At 42.2% G+C, this 22,976-nt stretch overlaps 2 protein-coding genes across 7 annotated transcripts in view; both read left to right on the plus strand.

The window, feature by feature from the left end:
- LOC108260149 (nucleus accumbens-associated protein 2) overlaps window positions 1-3,634 on the plus strand; it is a 37,554-nt gene extending 33,920 nt beyond the window's left edge. For all 5 annotated transcript variants that reach the window (XM_053676962.1, XM_047151786.2, XM_017460198.3 and 2 more), the window contains 2 exons: window positions 1,265-1,362; window positions 2,016-3,634. In XM_053676962.1, coding sequence (XP_053532937.1) covers window positions 1,265-1,362; window positions 2,016-2,479 — 562 coding nt within the window. In that variant the 3' untranslated portion in view covers window positions 2,480-3,634. The remainder of the gene's footprint in view (window positions 1-1,264; window positions 1,363-2,015) is intronic.
- A 7,959-nt stretch (window positions 3,635-11,593) lies between these two features.
- The window catches only part of nup214 (nucleoporin 214), a 28,395-nt gene continuing 17,012 nt past the window's right edge, over window positions 11,594-22,976 (plus strand). For both annotated transcript variants that reach the window (XM_017460138.2, XM_017460139.3), the window contains exons 1-23: window positions 11,594-11,781; window positions 12,419-12,614; window positions 13,072-13,223; window positions 13,338-13,536; window positions 13,957-14,027; window positions 14,125-14,188; window positions 15,037-15,140; window positions 15,226-15,332; window positions 15,434-15,500; window positions 15,864-15,990; window positions 16,442-16,600; window positions 16,820-17,273; window positions 18,088-18,239; window positions 18,338-18,426; window positions 18,610-18,690; window positions 18,840-18,989; window positions 19,149-19,307; window positions 19,524-19,627; window positions 19,917-20,102; window positions 20,202-20,287; window positions 21,932-22,015; window positions 22,186-22,467; window positions 22,560-22,739. In XM_017460138.2, coding sequence (XP_017315627.2) covers window positions 11,749-11,781; window positions 12,419-12,614; window positions 13,072-13,223; window positions 13,338-13,536; window positions 13,957-14,027; window positions 14,125-14,188; window positions 15,037-15,140; window positions 15,226-15,332; window positions 15,434-15,500; window positions 15,864-15,990; window positions 16,442-16,600; window positions 16,820-17,273; window positions 18,088-18,239; window positions 18,338-18,426; window positions 18,610-18,690; window positions 18,840-18,989; window positions 19,149-19,307; window positions 19,524-19,627; window positions 19,917-20,102; window positions 20,202-20,287; window positions 21,932-22,015; window positions 22,186-22,467; window positions 22,560-22,739 — 3,286 coding nt within the window. In that variant the 5' untranslated portion in view covers window positions 11,594-11,748. The remainder of the gene's footprint in view (window positions 11,782-12,418; window positions 12,615-13,071; window positions 13,224-13,337; window positions 13,537-13,956; window positions 14,028-14,124; window positions 14,189-15,036; window positions 15,141-15,225; window positions 15,333-15,433; window positions 15,501-15,863; window positions 15,991-16,441; window positions 16,601-16,819; window positions 17,274-18,087; window positions 18,240-18,337; window positions 18,427-18,609; window positions 18,691-18,839; window positions 18,990-19,148; window positions 19,308-19,523; window positions 19,628-19,916; window positions 20,103-20,201; window positions 20,288-21,931; window positions 22,016-22,185; window positions 22,468-22,559; window positions 22,740-22,976) is intronic.

The following is a 22,976-nucleotide window of genomic DNA, read 5'->3' on the forward strand; positions in this document are numbered from 1 at the left end:
ATATAACATTAGACGCGTATATATTTAACATTATACATGTTATATAACATTAGACGCGTATATATTTAACATTATACATGTTATATAACATTAGACGCGTATATAGTTAACATTATACATGTTATATAACATTAGACGCGTATATAGTTAACATTATACATGTTTTATAACATTAGACGCGTATATATTTAACATCAGTTCATTTGATGCATCAAAATGCATAAAAACCCTGCAAATTGTAGGTCTGTAGCGATTGGATGATTTGGATCGACGAATCAAATTAGAATCAAATTACGTCTAAAAAAATTTTATTGGCTAAGAAGGTGATTTTCGTGTAATGCCGATGCTTAAAATAATAAAATTAATAAAAATATGAAATAATAGTTTAAAAAAAGAATAAAAATAATCCATCTCTACATCATCATTTACAAATTCACAAAAATTCACAAAAATTGTCGCAAATCGATGGGAGGATACTAAATCTTATTTTATCGTACGTAGAAACATCGTCCGTGTGGAAACATCTCACAGCCTCTATAAGTGACAATACGGAAGAGAGTTATTATTATTATTAATAATATTATAATGATTATTATTATTAGTGTTTTTTTCTGCATTTTGCCTTCAGTGGAACTATGCATTATTCCTCTTCAGGGTTGGCGTGTCTGTATTAAATGTTATCTCGTGTGTGTGTGTGTGTGTGTGTGTGTGGATATATTTCAGCACATGGTCTATCGTTTATGAGTGGTATTGTTTGAAAAACGTGTTGGAATACGTGTAGCGTGTGATGGCCAAGGGGCAAGGCGTTGGTCTTGTAAAGCAAAGATCACAGGTTTGATCGCGCCGTTCAGAAGCTCTGTCAGCGAGTCGCGTGTGAAACATGTTCCCCCGAGCTACAGAGACTTACTGAGGCCCAAGTTCTGCCCCAAAAACCAGAAGGTTATGAGTTCGAATCCCACCACAGAGCAAAAAACAAGGATGAAAAATATCCATCAAAGACCTTTTTTAGGGCAAAAACTAAATGATTACCAAATAATAATACCCTTTTCTGCCCCTGTTGATTCAGGCTCAGTCTTGTTTTATGTGTTTAATGTGTGTGTGTGTGTGTGTGTGTAGATATTTAGATGGAAATGTGCTGATAGATGGTTGCTCATGTGTTTTGTTCCCCCTGCGCCCCCTGGTGGATGTGTGTGTGTGTGTGTGTGTGTGTGTGTGTGTGTGTGTGTGTGCGCGTGTGTGTGCGCGTGTGCGTGCGTGTGCACAGAAACACTCTGGCGAACAGCTGTGGGACTGGAATCCGTTCCTCGACCAGCGACCCGAGCAGAAAGCCTCTGGATAGCAGAGTTCTAAACGCCGTGAAACGTATGTTTGAATTTTTGTGATGTAACTATTTCAAATATAATTATAAATTATATTAAATGTCCATAAACATTTATTAATGAGTTGATCCTTATCTGTTAACTTTTTAATAAAGGTGTGTTTACAATATGATATGCAACTCAATATGATTTGACTTTAATTTGTAAACATTTTACAAAACTGACAAGCACACAAGCCACGCCTCCTTCACTGGGACTGACAGATACACAAGCCACGCCTCCATCACTGGGTCTCACAGATAGACAAGCCACGCCTCCGTCACTGGGATTGACGGACAGTGAGGGCAATCCTCTATCAATAGGACTGATAGACAAAGAGACCACGCCTCCTTTACTGAGACTGACATATACACAGACACACTAAGACAAACGATTTTGAAGGCCATGCCTTTTACTTAAGATGACAGACACAGGCCATGCCTCCTTTGCTTAGACTGACAGACACAGGCCACACCTCCTTTACTTAGAACTACAGGCACACAAGCCACGCCTCCTTTACTTAGACCAACAGACATACAGGCCACGCCTCCTTCATTGTGACTGACCGATACAAAGGCCACGCCTCCTTTACTCGTTTCAGGTGGTTTATCTGGCAGTTAAATGTTTTCTATTTGTCCTCTCTCTCTCCTTTCTCAGTCTACTGTCAAAATTTCGCACCCAACTTCAAAGAGAGTGAGATGAACGTGATCGCCGCCGACATGTGCACCAACGCGCGCCGCGTCCGCAAACGATGGCTGCCCAAGATCAAGTCCATGCTGCCCGAAGGCATCGACATGTACCGTGGCTCTGGGGCGGGGCTTAATCTGGGCGTTCCGTTGACCTTTGACCCAGACTTCAAGCAGCTGCCGCTGTTCGGGGAGCGTAAGGATGCTGTAAGAACTCAGCAGCCGCTGGATAACGAGAGTGCGGAGCTCATCGAGGGCCAGGCGGAGGAGGAAGAGGAGGAGGAGGAGGAAGGAGCCTTGGCTGAGGGAGTGGAGGAGACTTTAGGGGCCAGTCCTCTTCTTCTAGGGGTCGAGGGCGGAGTTCAGGGTCGTCCGGCGCATGACGGACAGCAGGAGGAGGAGTTTGGGCAAGGTCTGAGGATAAACGGGCAGTGAAAAGCGGCTGGTGTTTTGGCAGAAGCCGGGCTGTGTTTCAGTACTGTTTTTAATGCGCCTTTATCAACAAGACTGAATGTACAGGTACAGGACAGGTGTTCCGATACTTCATCAGCTTAAGTCAAGTATGTTAGATGACCTTGTGAATGTTGATCTGATTTTTATAAACGGCAAATAAGAGCAGAAGGAAAAAGGTGCAAGATTGACACGCCTCCTTAACTTGGCCCGTCACCGGGCACGCCTCTTTTATTGAGACTGATAGACAAAGAGGCCACGCCTCCATCACTGGGACTTAGAAGCAAAGACACCAAGCCTGCTTTACTGAGACTGATATATATATATATATACGAAGGCCACGCCTCCTTTACTGAGACTGGTATACATATATCCAGGCCACACCTCCTTTATTGAGACTGATATATACGAAGGCCACGCCTCCTTCACTGAGACTGATATACGAAGGCCACGCCTCCTTTACTGAGATTGACAATCACGATAAAAGAGGCGTGGCCTCAGACTTTTCTTTTTATACAGTACCAAGGTTTCACCCGTTTTTAAAAAATGCTCTCCTCAGTACACACTCCAGGTGTGGATTTTTATCCGAGTCAGTAAAGACGAATTAAAAACGGTATCGGAAACACGTGCAGCGGTGCATGCTGGGTAGAGTGGGTTTAAAGGACAAACACAGGCATTGCTTATGTACGTAGAAAAGAAAGATTTGCGCTCGTGCTGAGATGAAGCACTTCTTTATACACCGATCTTTTAGCCAAAAAAGTGCAGTGGAAGTCGTTTGTAAACCTCTCACGAGACGCGAAAGTACCTCAGTGACCTTCCTCTGGAGAGATTTTTTCTTTTTGCGATCCGCCGAATGTCCCGTACTTTCCAGGAAAACGAAAGCGATCCAGCGTCCGTCGGGAAAACGGCGCGCCCGCGAACGGCCGGGGCTGACGAAAGCGCCGACTCTTTCGGGATCTCGGTCCAAGATACCAAAATAACATTTTAAATGGATTCTCTGGCATCCCTTCAGTCTGATCTCTGTCCGCCGCATCTGTAGTTTATTCTCTGCTCAAGAATTCATACGCGTCCCCTCGCACATTTATTTAAAACTTACTCCGAATAGAAGTCTCAAAGGCAGTTGGTAAATTATGTGGGGGACGTGCGACTACAAAACACGTGCGACTACAAAACACGACATCCGTGAAGCGTTCCGATGAAACCGACACGAAAGAAAAATCGTCCATTTAAAAAAAAAAAACAACTTTCCAACACTGGAGCAAAGGAAGTCGTTCCGGTTACTTTACAAGTTCCAGGATGCGTTCTCGTATCCCTGCACCATCGCGGGGGCGGCGGGGGGCGCGGGGGGGGGGGGGGGGGGGGGGGGGGGGGGGTTCCATGTCAGAAAGGATGAAATGCCCCGTTGCTATGGCAATACGATAGACACCTGGGAACTTTAATAGTATATTAATAAAAGTCACCTGGCGAAATGGAAAAGCCGGTTCACCGAAGGGGAAAGGACGTGTAACGTGAAGGACACGTATCTGTAGTTACGTTCGCTTTGCGTGTGATTTTTATCGGCCGATCAGAGCTCAGTCTTGTGAGCCAGTGCGAAATGTATTCAGCATGTCTTCTTGATAAACAGGTTTCTCCATAATAAAAGCACAGGATGAGAATTTTTTTCAGCACGTATTCAGCGCATCATTTAGGGCCTTCTTTAATGTTCACCAGTCGATATCGGTAAAATTCTGAATTCCCAACGTCACAGGCTTCACGTGAAGACGTTTGCCGGCCGCCGCCAGACTTCCATCGTCCACGAGTTTGGCGTAAACACATCTCCAGCTCTGTTCTGGCGACGGATGAAATCCCGGTTCCTGGTAATCACGTACATGTTGCCGTTGTGATGTATGGAGATTCCAGAAGCGATGCCTGTGTTTGTTTAAAACAGCCTCGGCTGTCATTTACAATAATACTGAAACAAAAAAGAGCATCTTCCCGAGGGACGGAGCGCGTACGTACGAGAGCGCATACTGGAGCGTTTAAAGCCGGGACGCTTGCACGCAAAACGAACAGGATACGATTCACAGAACCGCAGCGTCGCAAATTAAATACCGACCCGTCTCCGTGGTTTGTTGTTTTATTTCCCTCCAGCATCTGGATGGGGTCGAGTCGGACTCCATCGTGGCCCTGTCTGGAAAAACACACGAACTGATTGTCACTGTGAGGGTAAAGAAAGAAAAAGTTGGGTGTTTTTTTTTGTTGTTGTTTTTTTTTTTTTTGTTTGCTTATGGTTCTCTACTGTAAATTATTTAATGTGAGACTGGTATCGTTTTGATCATTTTCGCTGGCTTTTATTGTGGTTTTTTTTTTGTTGTTGTTGTTGTTTTTGCATTTGCACTTGAACTGAGGGAGGTGACTGAGTAACCGAAGTGACTTTAGCTCTTCGCCCCTTTCTTGTCCTCCCTCGCGATCGATTACGAAAATCCGACGAAGAAATTTCAGTGAAGTTTCAACACTACGAGATCGGACACTTTGTCTTCTCTTCTTCTTTTTTTTTTTTTTTTTTTCTTTTCCCTTTTTGGTTTTGTTTTCCGTTTTTCTTTCTTTCTTTCTTTCTTTTTTTTAAAGATTTAATTTCGTATTCACGATGCATAATCTATAGCGGATCTGTAGCGGTGCGCTCGTCCTTTCCCGCGTGTGTGTTTCTAAGTCACGATATACAGTAACGCTCAGTTTCCTGCCGAGTGTCTGACTTCGCAGCACTTTTCTCCTGAAAGATTGCGAGAGAGAGATGATTGTGCACTCTGGAGTTTTCCCAGGACACAGCAATGAAGAAATCCAAGTTGTTCTTTTTTTTTTAAAATTTTTTTTTATTTTGAACAGAACATCATCAGAAGGAAGAGAGAGAGAGAGCGAGAGAGAGAGCGAGAGAGAGAGAGAGAGAGAGCATTGCAGAGTTGTGGTTTGAAAGCCGGAGATTGGATCAGAATATTGTTTTCTCTCAGTCAGAATCTTCAGGTTTGTTGAAATTGCCTTTAGAGGAACGTTTTAGCCCAAAAAAAAATCAGATGCGTACGGTTTCACCTCCAACCCTAATGCAGTCGATCGGCCGGCGTTTTTCCGGCTCGCGGCCTGGAGCTACGAGGATAATGTAGCTAACGAGTAGTCCTACAAGTTTAATCCAAAAAAATAAAGAGATTTTTTTTAAATCATGCTAAGATCTTCCAGCTTAAATTCCAGTACAGTTTTCTAACCGCGAGAGGCGGGGCTTACGCTACGTTATAAAACGTTAGGTAGTTTGTTAGCACAAATCGCACCTCGCTACTTTTTACGTTGCGTTAGGATTCAATGAACCGCTCGCAATGAAATTCTCTCATGTAACGCCTGATGTGCTTTTGCTTCACCTGGAATATTCCGGGTGAAATATCCGGATGGCTTTGTGAGTCATGTGACTCCAGCGTTGCCTTTCGTACGCCTGCCTTCTCTCTGTGGTGTGAGTTTGCGCTTTCAGAAAGAAAGAAAAGGAACATTTCGAAGCGTCGGTTGGTTTGTCCGGGAGTCATGGGAACATTTAAAGAGAGAGGGTTTTCCAAGTAGGCCTTGTGTTAGACTTGGGCTATAGCATGCGTTTATTGTTTAAAAGAAATGAAGGGGGAGTGTAGGTGTGGTGAAATTCTAACGTAAACGTACGGGAAGCTGAACTAAACGACACGTGCGGGATGCGTGATGCGTGACCGTACGACGAGGGAGATAAACGCGAGACTAGATTAGTTCATTAGTCTATTTTGACACCAGTGCTGATGTTTTTTGTTTTTTTTTCCCCATTTCCTTAGCAGACGCATCATCATCAACTACTTCCATTTCTATTATTTTACATGAGGTAAAATCGAACGTAAGTGGTCCATCGGGGCGTTGCGGTGGTAATGAGGGATGTTTTGGCTCTGCACTGCCCCCTAGTGAATTTCTTTAGATGCTTTAAGCAGTCCCTGAAGGATTTCGCACTTTCGCGATCGCAGAAATGAACGCAAAGTCAACGAAACTTCGCAGTATTCGGAAGAGCTTGCGATTTTGATCTTTTTTTTTACCGCGTATTTTCCGCAGATTCGGGACGAGACACGTCACGTGATGTCGTGGCGACGGCCGTTCGGCCAAAGCCCTCTCGTGTTCACGCGCGCCGAACATGAGTACAGCCAAGAGGTCTCGTTTACCAACAAACATCGCTGCGAAAGACTTCACAGAAAAGTGAGAATGTTAGCGATGATAGAAAACAATGATCCTTTAACTATACAAGGAACTATACATGGAAATCCCAGACATACTTCGGTATTAATTACATTACAACACCTCCTCAAGGAAAACTAATCCCGTCCGAGCACGTTCCAGTGTTCCTCTACACGGCGAAATTTACTTCCTGTTCATAGAGACAAATGACATCGTACAGTCTCCTAAACCAGGGGTTCCCAAACTCTTCCAGGGCGAGGCCCCCCAAATGGCATTAACATTTGACCGAGGCCCCACTTTTGCAAGATGTCCTTAAAACACATTAAAAATACAGACTTCTGAATACATCCCCCCTTTTTTATTAATAATTACATCTTACATCATTACATTACATTAAGAACTGATTGTGTGTGTGTGTGTGTGTGTGTGTGTGTGTGTGTGGTTGTCTGAGAGTGAGAATTTATTTTTCACACCAAATTGTTGAGGCCTCCCGGGCGCCCCCTGGCGGCCCCCACTTTTAAAACCACTGTCCTAAACCACATCCACACACGTCTATCACTGAAGAACTGGATGCGGGTTTGAGGCGGATATTTTTTTTACAAAACATTAGCCTTGTAGCTCCAGATAGCACACTGCAGACACCGAAATGCCTCGGATGATCGACTACATTTGCGGTAAAAGCGGAAATTTCATCGTATTTAATTATACATCCCTTTTCCGGTCTATTATTACGTAGTAAAGAGGAAACTCAGTGTTTCTAACGAACACATATTGACTCCTAACGCTGTAGATAAATCTGTATGTATATGTACGACGAGTATCAGTGCCTTAACGAGACTATTAGTGTGACAGACAGAAACACTTCCTCTGTTAAACCTCAGTAAGGTGCAGGAGACACGTGTGATGATGTCGAATCAAGGATTTGGCCTTTTTCTTTCTTTTTTTGAATTGTAGCTACTTAAACATACCTAAGGATTCTGACGATCTTTGAAACTGACTGAATCTTTTCTGGTGCATGTTCATAAATGATTCAAACTATAGCTTTATGTACAGTACAGGCCGAGGAGGTGAAATTCTGCGATCCTTCAGTTAGTATGCGTGAAACCGTAGTAAAGAACGTACTGTAAAACGATCTGATTCGTTGCTCTGATAGGAGTTGTATTTAATCCTGCATCTCTTTTTTTCTTTTCTTTCTGCACCTGCGATATTGCAAAATTCGTCTTTCATTTACTTTTCTGACAGGTATTAGGCTCTAAATCTATGTAAACCGTTGCACTAGATGCTGAGAGGAACTCAGAAGAATGTCGATCGCTAAACCGAACGCTGGGAAAGCGCTGTTTGTGGTAGCATAACGCTGTCCGACGTGGAGCGACAGGCTAATTTATAGTTATAGTTATAGGTGTATGTGTGTGTGGGGTTTTTTTTTTTATATTGTAGATGCTATTTCCGTCATTAAGACTTCACGGTCTCTAAATTTTGGCACTAATTTTGGCTGATTGCTTTTGCACAAACTGCAAAAGAGGGGTTGGCTTTTTTCCCTGAGATGTGTGAGAGACGGGTCCAAAGGACAAACGATGAGTTTTAAAAACTGATCATGAGTTTTTGCGTATTTGTATTCCTTCGTCTGTTTCAACAGAGCCGTGAATCATGAATCGTAACTCACCTTGTGAACTTTACTGATGAGAATTCAGGCCCTTTTCAGTGAGTCAGATTATTTGACTCACTGAAAATAAGAGTCGACTCTTTTTGCTCTCAAACAACTCGTTGATGTTATGTCCGGTTAAGAACAAAATGGCAAAGAGCGGACTCTCGTAGCTCGACTCTTGCGGTCGAATCTTTTAAGCGACTCATGAATCAGTGGTGTACTTCCTGTGATGGGAATTTCCGCTCTTTTCAGTGAGTCAGATCATTTGACTCAGCTCAACAAAAAGAGTTGACTCTTCCAACTCAAAAATAAATTCGATTCTGTTTAGAACAAAATGGCAAAGAGTCATTTTTGAGTCAACTCTAGTATATGAATCGTGAATCATCCGTGTGCTTTAGTCATGGGAATCCCTGCTCTTTTCAGTGACTCGGATCATTCAACTCATTTGGCTGGTTGATATTTTGTTCTAAACCGGACAGCATTTAGAATTTCTAAAAAATAAACGATGATGTAGGGGATGCAAGTCATCTGTTTTCATTCTGTTTTTAATCATAAACACGGCCGCAGATGACACACATGCACTGTTTGGACAGATGAATCAACTGAAGATTTATTTGGTTTAAATCGCTTAAATGAATGAAGACGAATGAATTCGACTCCGCTGTTGACGAGAGCTTTCCAAATATTTTTCAGTTCATATACAGTTACACATTCGAGAGCGTTAGCGTTGCCAGCATCTACAAATAAAAGACGACAAAGAAGAAAAAAAAACATGTCTCTTATACGTGAGTCAGCTCTCGACGTTCACGTAAACGATCCGGCTCAAAGAGTCGACTCGTTCGCGAATGACTCATGACTCATCAAAAAGGCCAAACTACAAGTTTTAAAGCCTGATTGTGAACATCTCTGCCTTTTTTTCAGTATTCGTGTATTGTATTCGAACGGTGCTGTGAGTCGTGAATCATTTTTATGCTTCGTGGATCATAACTCACAAAGATGCTGCTGTTTAGTGTTTAATCAGCAGGTATTTCTTAATAAAAACAGATTTTTAAATAAATTCTTTTCTGATGAGGATCAGAGCTCTTTTTTTCTTTTTTCTTTTTTTTAAATCTTGGGGTATAAAACGAATTATGCACAGCTGGACCGTATTAAAAAATGGTTCATTCTTGACCTGTTTGTTGATCTGAATGATGATGATAATGATGATTTGTTATTTCTTTGTGTTAAGAAAATCTGCAATAGTTAAATAACGATATCAAGAAGCTTCCGGAACAGTGGATGTGTTTAAATGTGCTGAGATTTTTAAAAACAGGATTGCATAATTGTAAAAAAAAAAAAAAAAAAAGGGATTTTGAATTTTTTTTATTTTTTTCAGATTTCAGCAAACATTCAAACAGTGTCAGTCGATGAATAGATTAGACAAACTCCTGATTGGATATCAGTTTTAGTTCATTGATGGCCTTTGACCCCCGAACCCTTGAATTTCTGATTTATGAGGACTGAATTGTGTATTTGTGTGTATGTGTGTGAGTCTTAGAAGAATAATTAACGCCAGCACTTTACCATTTTGGTGTGAAAGCTGGCGGGAAAAGAAAGAAAAGCCATGTGCTCAGAGCGCAGACAATCAGAGAACAAACGTGCACTAATTTTACATTTTGTTAGCACTTAGCTGAAATTCTACAAACCTTTTGCTGCTTTTTGCTTTCAGCTTTTACAGAGGATTCTCTCAGTCTCTCTCTCTCTCTCTCTCTCTCTCTCTCCATCTCTCTCATCTCTCATTTTTTGGGGATCTCTAATATTAGAGGTCCAGTTGGTCCCAGGATGCAGAACAGCCGGGGATTTACTCTACACAGACGACTGAGACGCTTCAAACGGCCACGTTTCGGAAAAACAAAACTGTTGTTTACGCCTTTTAACGACTCTGACTGAACGAGAAATTTCCGTTCGAATTCGAACTGGTTTTGACTTTTGACTCTGGTGTCATTCAACTCACTGATTCATTTACAAATGCAATACTGAAATATTTGCTTTCTAATAAAATTCCTTATTTCACCAAACACTCATCTGTTTGTTTCTACATAAGTCATATTTACCTTCAAAGAGCTTGTTTCACATCACGCCGCCGACATGACGTTTTATGTATAAAACGTAATGTCTCATTTATATATATATATATATATATATATATATATATATATATATATATATATATATATATATATATAAAACTATACTGTAGAATTATGTATATACATTATAAATTTTTCAGCTCAGTTCAAGTCTCCATCTACATGTTTCTACAATCAGTGTAGGAAATTGAGGGTTTTAAAACATCTTTATCTGATTATATTTTTTACAGTGTAAAATTAAGTTAGTGTAATATTAGTGTTAAAAAAAAGTGAATAAATGAATAAATAAAATTACATGTAAAATTATGTATATTATATACACTTATCAGTGTAGTTTGAAATTGTTTTTTATGTGGGGGAATTACTGAAATGTGCTTATCATCGTTTTTAAAGAAAACACAAACCTTGAAATATCGTTAAGGTTATATTTTGTAGATTAAATAAGAAAACATTGTGGATTTAAAAAATAAAAAATTGTGCTGAGACTTTTGTTTTGAAAACAGATAAATTCGTGTTTTAACATGTGTTGATATGTTAAAACAACCCGATTCGTATTTAATTTAAGCACGAAGATGTGAAGTTAATGTCCTCGGGATGTGAACTCACAACCTTCTGTTGACGGAATCTGAAATGCCGAGCCACTGAAATGACGGAAATAACTTTTATATTGGAAAATTTGCTTCCGGTGTCACGTTTTTATCGGGAAGCCAAATGGGTCATTATTAATGCGAGTGTAGTTTTAATGTTTTTTTTTTATCTCATCGTAAAAGAGCAATTATAAATAAATGCTTAAAAGAAGAAGCACTCATTTCACATAAGAAATATTCAAAATAAAAAAAGATTATGTTTTTGCCTTATTATTTATTGATTCTTAATCGGACTGGTTTTCATAAAACATTTGAATCCTTTAGATTTTAAATTAGTTTTCTCTAAGCATGAAGTAAAGCTTTATATTTTATAACCAAAGCAAAATAAAAAAAACAACAACGTACTATAATATAAGGACGTAGTTTTTATATTTTCTAGATTAAATTCTAATCGAAATTCCTTTTCGGATTTTTTGAAAGCGTTTGGTTAATGGAAGACGCTTGACCCTTTTGGCTTTCTATACACGCGGTGCGCGCTCGATTCTGATTCTGTTTCTGTTCTCGCGCAATGGAATAAACAAATTGCGCGTGTACTTGCTAGCTTTGATTGCTAAGCTAATGAAGACATCTGTGCCGATTAAAACATTTTAAAATACAATAATTTGCCTGGACAGATAACGGAAAGCCGACAAAATGGGGGACGACACTCCCGAGAGGGAAATGAAGGTAAAAAGCTAAATAAAAAAAACGATTTAGCTTCTCCGCTAAGCTAGCAATGCTAATAAAGCTAGTCAGCTAGTAAACGTCAAAGTTTAACTTCGCTAGCCGGCATAAATTGAGTAGTATTGAGTAGTATTTCAGCGTTATATTTTAATAATAAATAAAGTGATGTATTGAAAAAAAAGACAAAAATGTATTCTGTTCTGTATTAGCAAGCTATCTTTTGAGTTAACCGGAATTAAATTGACTTGATCGATGTGTTCGTATAGAATAATTCAAATTAGATGGTACACAAAGATTTAATAATAATGTAATAAAATAAACCTTATGTTCACGAATTTTCCGCGTTTATTCCGCGTATAAAATTTAAATTAATTGATATGTTTTTAATATCCTATCTGAAAGAGTCGATTCAAAGAGTCGACTCGTTTGGCTCTTTGAACCGACTCTTGTAGATAAGGTATTAAGAATGTATCGATTCGTTTAAATATTAATATTAAATATCATACACATCATTAATTCGATCACATTAGATTTAAATGATTAGGTGTGTGTATGTGTGTGTATATGTGTATATATATATATATATATATATAATATTGGTTAATGAATTCTATTATGTTTATATTTTTCTTTCCAACAGGATTTTCAGTTCCGTCAGATGAAGAAAATCCGTGTCTTTGACTCCCCTGATGATTTGCCCAGGGAACGCTCGAGTCTTCTCGCTGTCTCCAACAAATACGGTCTGACGTTTGTCGGCCAAGGCAGAGCGCTGAAGGTGTTTGTAACCGATGACATCATCGCTGCGGGGAAGGTCAGCGGAAACCCCAACGAGATAGGTAAGATATTTATTATAAAAAGTACGAGATGATTGTGAGGACGATTTTTTTTTTTTTTCAGTCTGGAATGTGTTGCCGAAAACCAGAGTGTGAAAGAATGGAAGTGCGAACAGCCAATCAGATTACAGCTTTCCTGATCCTGTAGGTTGTGGCCAGAAAAGTGTACAGAGCATATCAGCTGCTCTGTGGCTTTTGGGCGGAGCCTCTGAGGCTGTGAGTAGTTGCTGATTGGTTGTGTGTGTAATGTGCGACACCCAGCTGTCTGTGCACTTGGCCTTTTCATGGAGTTTTGTGGGTGTCAGTAAAAGCAAACGAGCCGCATCAGGAACACGCTTTGATCTTTTACGGGTGTTTTGTCTCTCGGCGCTAAAGCCAATCTTTTCTAACAGTAACGATGCACTAAGTTTGGATGGAAATCTAGGTTTTGCTTATGTCACTGTCTCGTCGTGTTCCGCAGTGGAGGGCGTGACGTGCCAGACGCTGACCCTTGACCTCCCGATGCACCACCTCGCCCTCAGCAGCGACGAGCTCACCCTGTCGGTGTGTGGCGCTGGCCAGGAAACCGTTCTCACGCTGGACTTCTACGACGTCCGCACCTTCTTCAACAAGGTTTTTTTTTTAATATTGTTATTATATTTTATTCCTTTTTACTTTAAAAGAAAAAAACAACACTGCTCTAAACCTCTAACCCACTTATTTTATTTATTTATTTATTTCCTACAGGCCAGACAGGGCAAGTGTCCCTTCGCGTCCTTTAAAGCGGGCTCCGAGCCGGACACGTTGGTCCAGGATCTGAAATGGAGTCCGGTGGAGGCGTTTAGAGTCGCAGCCTGTCTCTCGGACGGCAGTATGATGGTGCTGGACGTGACGGAGAAAGTCGTAGTGGTCGCGCAACTTCCTGCCTCCGTCGGCATCACCTGCGGTGAGTGTGTATTCTCACACTTCAGCTACTTGCAGTTGGTTTATAGTCATGTAGAGTTTTTTATTTCATAAAAACATATCTCACGATATCAGTGATGTCTCAGAAAGGCATATTTTGACTTGATATGTTGTGATTTTTTCGATATTATAACGTCTTATTGCCCCGGACTACACCAGAAGTTCTTTTTCTAGATGTAGTATTTTCTATGAATTAATAATTGAAAATGTAACTAATATATTATATTATAAATGTCTATCTATAGCCTAATCATAAAGTATGCTCTAAATATTTTAATTCATTTTTACGAATAGTAAATGTTTATTATTGGATATAAATCAGTCTCTAATAAATAAATAAATGCACTGGAGTGAAAATATTAGTGTAGAAATGTGTTTTTTTTTTTTTTTCCCCGCCGTGTAGTTTGCTGGAGTCCTAAAGGAAAGCAGATTGCTGCAGGGAAGCAGGACGCGACGGTGGTCCAGTACACGCCCGTAAGTGTCTCGTTATTCCGCTTCTTCACATCACTGACGTTCTTTCGGGGTTCCTCGCCTTTGACCGTCTTTGGCATGTGGTTTATCTCCTCTCCAGGTTCTGCAGGAGAAGAAGGTGATCCCTTGTCCGAGTTTCTACACCGCCGACAATCCTGTCAAAGGTAACTGTTTAACGGCGGATCGCGCGCGCTCCTGTTTCCCGCGAAGCCGGGTTCGGGTGCGATCGTGCCGCGCTCACGTCACGTCGGAAAACTTGACCAGAAACGTAGCGGCTGTAGGTTTTATTCGATATTAGCTAGCGTCGGTGTTAGGATGTAGCTGAGTTAGCTGTGGACCTGACGCTGAAGCCGTGGTGAAACTGATCATCTGTAGTTTGTTAGTACATACGAGTAATATAAGCTAAAATTCTACATTAAATAATAGTAATATAATAAAAAATGATGATGATGATATTACTACATCATAAATGAATAAATCAGAAAGTATAACTATAATAAAATCAATCTTTATATGTAAATATTTCCAGTTTAAATAAAAACCCAAATCCGTTTCCAATCTACAGGATCTGATGTCCGATTATATTTTCTCTGATATCCGATGCACCGTTATTTCAAACGAATTCATTTTTTCCCAGGAAAGGAATTTTACGCTTTACGGTTTATTTATAATGCGTCAAGCTGCGTCTTATGACCTCGTGGGAAGAGAGAGGAAAAAACAAGCGGAACTAATGCCGCTATAGCGACTTAAAACAGGAGCGAACTTACTTCCCCGAACTTTAAATACGACCACAAATGTATAACAGTACGGTGTGCCGTTATTTCATAAATAAAATACCGTAATCATTGGTTCATTTCTGTAGTATAAGAGGAATAAACCACTTCAGGATGTGCTGTTAGAGGAAAATAATCAACCTCAACCCTCCAGTAGTGCTCAACTGTCATAATGGATCAATTATATAATTGTACTAAAGTAATTAAATGTATTTTTTTTTCTCCCTCCCACCCCTCAGTCCTGGACGTGTTATGGTTAAGCACCTACAACTTCGCCGTGGTGTACGCGGCGGCCGACGGCTCTCCCGAGACTCCGCCCGAGCTCGTAATGGTGTCGCTTCCCGTGAGTCCCGTTTACACACCTGTGGATTAACACGGCGGTAAGCACGGACTCGTTCTAAACCCGTCCCCTTGTTGTGTTCACGCAGAAGAAAGACGAGAAGAAAGAGGACAAGTTCCTGAACTTCGGCGACATCGTGTTTGGGTCGTGCACCGAGAGACAGCACCACTACTTCCTGAACCACGTAGAGGACTGGTGAGACGGACACGACATCAGAGTGCGGAAATACAATCGGAGTTCGCGTGTAGATCGGAGCGGATTGGTCTTAACTGATGTGTTTCTTTTTCCCGACTCAGGGATCTGATCCTCGCCGCTTCGGCCGCCTCCATCGAAGTCAGCATTATCGCCAAACAAGAGGACAAGGTAATCGTCCAAATACCGACTGGCTGATGAGGTGGAAACGGACAACGAAACGGACGTCCATTTTGTAGAATGATGTGTGGACAGGAAATCCGAATCGGGTCGTATCAAATCAACAGTCCAATCTAGCTTATCTAACTCCTTAATCTTTTTTTAAGCATTTAAGAATGATCTCCGTACATTTGGGCTGAAAACATCCAAAGGGTACTCCACAACGCTAGCTGAAAAAGGCTTTATTTCAACGAGCCGGTGGCGTTTTTATGGGATTTTATTAGCTCGCTTTGTGGAATATATCCTCTCTCTTACCTCAAACGCCGTCATATATGACATAAAAGATCGGCAGTCACTTTACCTCTTTTCGCACAGACAAACTGGGAGCTGTGGCTGCTGGAGGACGCGAGCCGAGCCGAACTTCCCGTCACTCTGAGCAACGATGACACGCTTCCCGTGGGAGTGGCCATCGATTACACCAATCAGGGCGAGATACACATATGTAAGTCCAAAGGATCCGAGTCCCAACCCGAGCGCTGCGCTAAACCAAGTACAGGATAGTTAGTGTATGAACAGTGCCGTCTGTTTGAGTAATCTGCCTGTAGGAACGTGTGAAACAGCCGAACGATGGATTCTAATCTCACTCTGCTGACTAAATCAATTCAGGCTCGTTTCAGCGTATAACCAGGTTTCCAGATTTCGTACTCGTGCTTCTTACTTATTTGAATAGCAGGCAAATGCCATGCAAATCCTGCCTCTAAGCTAACCCCCTCTCCAACGGGGCTGTAGTCTTGTGTAACTGCTGTAGGAAGGTTTTTTTGTTTTTAAATGTTTTTGTACACTTTTTATCCTGGATCGATCCACGCACGTCGAATTTCTTTGCGGTTTAACGCCTCATGACCCTTAATGACCTCACGGCTGTGATATTTTTTTTTTATATTTTAACTCCCCAGCCGATGAGAAGAAGCTCCCGCCGGCTCCCACGCTGCTGATCCTGTCCACTGACGGAGTGCTGTGTCCTTTCTCCCTGATCAACCTGAACCCGGGCGTTAAGCAGCTCGTCACGTCCGCCGACAGCCTGCCTCAGGACGGAGAGAGACCTCCATTACAGAGTGAGGAACAGCTGTATTTTGTTTTTTTTTCTATTTAATTGACTGTTTGTAAGTAGACTGTTGTGATTTTTGGGTCATTTTCCAAAAAGCGGTTTAGGGATGCAAGAGAATTGGATGTCCTTGCTTGCTTTTCATTCTTACTTAAACACTAATTAAATCGAATATATATATATATATATATATATATAACATTGATTTTGCGCATTTCTTCGATTTCAGAGTCTCCGCCTCAAGCCCCTGCCATGTCCAAACCGCCTCCTCCCGTCTTCCCGTCGTTCCAAATGCCCTCCATCACCCCTGCCTCTACTTCTGCCCCTCCTGCTTCTACAGCAGCTCCAACAATTTCTTCCTCCTCATCGGGTCTTGCCTTCAGTTTTCGCTCCACTGGTTCCTCTCTCTTCTCCTTCGGTGCCACTCCTTCCACCACTTCGATGTTTCCCTCTGCTTCAAACTTCTCCTTCGCAGCTCCTAAACCTTCAGGTGATACGTCCTCTCTCCCTGCGTTCTCCTTCGCCAGTGCGCTCAGTGTTAAACCGTCGACCGAGGGCGCAAACGCGTCAGGGCAGGTTGCCACGGCCACGGCTACGGCTACGGCTACGGCTTCTCCCATGACGCTGCCGAAGGGTCCAACGGAGCCAGCCACACCTAACATTCGAGTCAACCTCAACGACAGGTGAGACGACGTCACGCGTGGCTAGTTTTAAATAAGTCTATCTTATCTAAATATACTTTTCGCCAAATGACATCCTTAATCTCCGTAATCTCCTGTTTAAACAAACAAAATTGAAGTAGAACCTGTCATACATGTCACTTCCTGCTTTCCACCTATAGGGGGCGACATGATACACGATACCAAAGGTAAAAATGAAAAAGAGAGAGACTCCGACATGGCGGCTCCTGTAATGTTTCAGCATTCAGCTGCACTCTTGAAGTTTTATTAGATGTTTCTATAGATGACGGAGATGTAGCTGAGGTTGAGGAACTGTCAGAGCCATAATTCATACGCTACGTCTGGGGTTTCCAAAATGTTTCCGTAGCGTTTCTATTCAGTTAACCCTTTCACGTACAGTCTCCACACTCCTAGACCTTTAATTTACTGGTACAAATATATGAGATGTAAATAAACACCTTTATCCTGATAGTTATTACTCCATTAAGTGTTGCTCCAGTCCAACATGTCTGACAGATGCAGCAAGTTTTTACACAAAAAAAGTAGTGTAATAATAATATGAAGCCCTCGTATAGTTAAAAAAAAAAGGTTGTTTTTTTTTGTTTTTAAATATAAATTGTTTTTACATTTACTGCTGATGTTTACTTGAAAACAAATAAGAAACATCCTGTTTTTAGGCCACACCCACTCCAGGATTAAATCCAGATATTAAACAGAAACACATGCAGATAGTAGCATTGCATTATACTCCTAATTTACTGTTAAAAGGACTGTTAGACTGTACATTAACCTGCCGTGTGTGTGTGTGTGTGTGTAGGTTTCTAGCAGCGGAGACTCCCGTTCCACTCGCTCCTGCATCTACCCAGCCCTTCTCCTTCACCTCCACTCCCAAACCCGCAGCAGCTCCAGACTCGAGCGCTCAGCCCAAACCAGTGTTCACCATCAGCAAACCCGCTGCGCCCCCTGCAGGTATGCACACCATGGTTCAGTCCATTACACACACCTACGCTTCACCAGGATAATAAATTAATTTAGAAATGTGTGTGTGTGTGTGTGTGTGTGTGCAGTGACCCGTCCTGCCCCTGCTCAGAACAGCACTCCGTCTGCTGCAGTGCAGAAAACTGCTCCAGCTCCATCAGCGGCCCCTTCGACACAGGTTCACCCACTCTGCTAACACACACTTGTTACACACACTCATTAGTCATCCAAGTTATTTTAAATCCTTCAGAGTGATAGAGCTAATTAAACTCCATGAATAAGTGAAGAACGTGTGTGTGTGTGTGTGTGTGTGTGTGTGTGTGTAATGGACGATCTGATGTTTTCCGTTTATGTGTGGAAGCTCCCCTCTGTGAAGTCAGTGGAGAAACAGCTGCAGCAGATGAAAGACTCCGATCCTGTAATGGTTGGAATACAGGAAGAAGTGAGTCCCTCACAGGACACGTGCTTTATTCACAATAATCTAATCTCTCCATCAGTCCAGAGCAATAAAAAGACCCGTGCAGCATTACTCTGCAGTTGTGTGGTTACGGAGCGATCCATTCTCCCTCTCTCCCTCTCTCTCCTCCACAGATCGCTCATTTCAAGAAGGAGATGGACGAGCTGAAGGCGCGCGTTAAGGGGGCTGATTTCCGTGTAGGGAGCTCGGACGAGATGAGGGAGCTGCGCAAAGAGAGTGAAGATCTGCACAAGTTCACGCTGGAGATCAAGGAGACCACGGAGGTGCGTTTAAATAACGCAAAAAAAGTACAGCACAGGGTTTATATGCAGCATGGTGTAGGATTTAGTGCGCACTCAGGATTTAGTGCGCAGATGAAGTACACACTAACACTCTGTGTTTCTGAGCTTTTTAACGTAACGCACGTTTTGTTCCGGTGTCAGTCCGTGCACGGTGACATCAGCACTCTGAAGACCACGCTGCTGGAGGGTTTCGCCGGAGCAGAAGAAGCCCGAGCTCAGAGAGAACTGAACCGAGACAAAGGGTACCTCCAGCTCCTCTACAAGAAACCTCTGGATCCACGCAGCGAGAACCAGCTCAAGGTTGAAGCCACCACACGCACACACACGCACCTATACAGAACAGTACTAGCAGAGACCTCAGTGCCACTCGTTGTTGAATGAGCATATTATTACATAATGACGTTGGCTGTAAGCCTCAGGAGCAGATATTACCCAGAAGGTATTGCGTTCTGGCTTAACACATGGAGAATAACAGTATCAGAGTTGTAATTAAAGCTTCGGTGTTCGTTTAAACAGGAGATCCGCAGGCTGTACCAGTACGTGAAGTTCGCCGTGGAGGACGTTAATGACGTGTTAGACCTGGAGTGGGAGAAACATCTGGAGAAGAAGAGAAAGCAGAAGTACGTGCTCCTTAATCCTCAGTAATATCACAATAAATCAAATACTTTTATACTTTTATACTCTCGAGATTAGATTTTACTTTGTTAAAACCTCACCTGTATTTCATGATACTCTTTTTGTGTCTCAGAAATATCTACGTGTCGTGATATGATAATTGTCATATTGCCACAGCCCTATTCTGAAATACACTGCAGTTACATCCTGAATTCTTTTATACGTGTGCGTATAGACTGATATATATATATATATATAAAGATGTACAACTCTAGTAATTTGTGCTGTTTTCAGACACATGATAGTCCCTCAGCGAGAGGCTCTTTACACAGCTCTGGCCAACAACATGGACATCATCAACCAGCAGAAACAGAAGCTGGATCATCTGGTGAGAGACCTGCAGAGCCTGAGACTCTACAACAAAACCTCCAGCCAGCTCGTGTCCACCTCCTCACCGTCACCTTCATCATCCTCACAGGGGTAAAGATCTCCACGTCTCACCTAATCCAGCAGCACCTCCATTTATTTATTCGACCCGAGCGCCTGTATAAATGCTTTTTTCTCCTGTGTGTGTTGTAGTCTGGATAGCGAGCTGGAGAGTCTGAAAAACGCCTTATTGAAGGCGAGTCTGGATGCGGCACCCAGAGCCCCTTCCAAATCTCCATGTAAGCTCTTTCATAGTGTCTTCCAAACGAAATATTAGACAGATGGAACAGGATGTCCTTCGCATGCTTACAAACTAATTAATGCTATTAAGAAAATCGTTATCCCGATTTCCGTGGCTCTTTCGACCGTTTGTCGTCCTTAGCGCAGCACGCCTCGGGTATACGTTTATGTAACGAAAGAATATGCATACGTTTTTTAATAATTTGAGCGTGAAACGGTTGAGAAATGGGAAGCAATGACCTTGTACACAACAGAGGTTTCAGAAAGGCAAGATCGTTAAGGGACCGCGTACAATAAGTGGACAGGTTTGTAAAATACATTTCTAACCTGCGTCCCAAAAAGATTGCAAAACCCATACATTCATGTGCAGTGAATTAAAAAATACTATATGTTTATATATATATATTTAAACACCTATTAGGGCGGTCCTTAGACAAATCAGTGTGTAAGTGAATCTTTTGAACAATCTTTGCGCTTTTTAGACGCTCCCTTAATGATTCAAGGATTAATTTGCCTTTCTAAATACTTCTTACGCTATTATCTAAAATGACAATTGATGTATTATATTTCGAGAAGCATTTGTTTATATAAGAAAATGTAGCTGGTCATTTTAGGTGTTTGTTCATGAGGAGTTGAGGTGAAGTCTGTAAGGACATCACAAGCAGTGCCATTCGCTCTCATTACCGTAATTTCCGGACTATAAGCCGCTACTTTTGTCACACGCTTTGAACACTGCGGCTTAAACAACGACGCGGCTAAATTATGGATTTTTACGGGCTAACGAGCTTCATGCCGCCAAAACATTTAGCCTCGTCACATCGGACCAAAGAAATTACCGAACAGGTCACAGTGGGCCGATGAAACTGTTCGAATTAAATGAAACGCAGTGTCATTCTGCGCTTCATGCACACACCCTCATCATGGAAAACACACGAAGAAATGCATATGATACAGCTTTCAAGTTAAAGGCTTGAAAATAAAAACTGTATTTTTATTTTTTTTTAACCAGCCGTGTTACAGACACAGTCCGGGAAAAAAAACATTTACGGTACCTATTTAATTAAAAGTTAAAAATAAATCTTTGTGTGACATCTTTCTGTGTAAATATCTCATGTTACAACGTGGACATCTGCGGCTTATAGACGAGTGCGGCCTATATATGTACAAAAAAAAAATTCCTTTTTAAAGTTAGTCGGTGCGGCTTACGTTCAGGTGCGCTCAATAGTCCGAAAATTACGGTATCCAGCGTCCATTTTGCTAAATGCTACATGCATGCATGCGTACTTCGTTTGTTTTTAGCTCGTATTGTGCCCCCGTGACTGATTGTTTGGCCAGTGCTATTCATTCTTGTTCAAACCTTCTGTGTATTTACATAAATTTGGTAAATATTTGCAATGACGTTTACGTCTACGCCGATCGTCAGTGGACAGGTGAGGTCCGGGTTCCTTTCCGGCGTCGTAGGCGAGCGTCAGGGTTTTAGAAAGTAGCGAACTTGAGCGGAAACGTACTCACGGACGCTTTCGGTCTGGTGTATTTCCTGTAATAGACATGAGCGGTCACCGAGGTAAGCGATTTCATTTCGCTGACGTTATCTCGAGCTCTTGCTGCACGGACGCTTTATTTTATTTGTTTTTTTCCTCCAGCTAAGATGTCTCCGGTGAAGCAGTCTCAGCTGAGGAACTTCCTTTCCAAGCGTCAGACTCCACCTGTACGATCCACCGCTCCAGGTATCACCGCCGAACACAACGAAGAGAATTGTTTCAACTCGATTTGTTTTTATTACGCTATTACAGAAGACACGCGTTACTTTCTGAAGTGTTTTAACTCGCGTGTGTTCAGCAGTACGAGCGACTCTCGTATCAGACCACTTCAGATTTATATCGATATATATTTTTAGCCAACCTGTCGAGATCAGCGTTCCTCTCCCCCAAGTACTACGAGGATCTGGACGACGTGAGCTCCGCCTCGTCTCTGTATCAGCCTCAGGAGTTTGACGACCCGCTGCACGTGAACGAGGAAAAGGAAGCGGAGGAGGACGTGCCTCAGCTCGTCCTGGCCCCCCCACGTCACCCCACCGTAGTGCGCACGACATCCGTCCAGCCTCACGGCATCATCGACTCCACGCCGTTGTTCAGCGGCAGAGTGCCGCAGTGGCCGGGGATCGCCATCGACACTCGCGGTAAGACACGACAGCGGAACTGCAGAGAAATGTCTACTTACGACCAAAACCTCACTTCTGTTCTTTATTTATTTACATTTTTTTGCCGACAGTTTCCAAGATAAACCTGGACAGCGCCGACAGCACAGCACTGGCCACCAAGACAGTGATGCACGGACCGCCTCCCACAGAAAAGGCCACGCCTCTTGAGAACACCACGCCCACCGCTCTCCCCCCGGCCCAGGCTGCAGCAAGAGCCGCTTTAAACCGACACATGAGCAGCCAGAAACCCAGTATGAGAAATAACCAGTTTGATCGTATAACGTTTTATTTCAAACACGTTTTTGTCTCTTAACTCGCAGTACTGCCTTCACGTCACCGATATCGAGTTTAATCGCACGAAATTACGCCACTAATGAAGGAGTTTTAAAACCAGCCCATGAAGTTTGCACCCGACGTTCTCTCTCTCTCTTCTACATTTCAAAATTTTCTCAATCAACTACGAGATAAATGTATTTTATCATAGAATA

This window comes from Ictalurus punctatus, chromosome 28 (genome assembly GCF_001660625.3).
Source record: "Ictalurus punctatus breed USDA103 chromosome 28, Coco_2.0, whole genome shotgun sequence".
Classification (NCBI taxonomy): domain Eukaryota; kingdom Metazoa; phylum Chordata; class Actinopteri; order Siluriformes; family Ictaluridae; genus Ictalurus; species Ictalurus punctatus.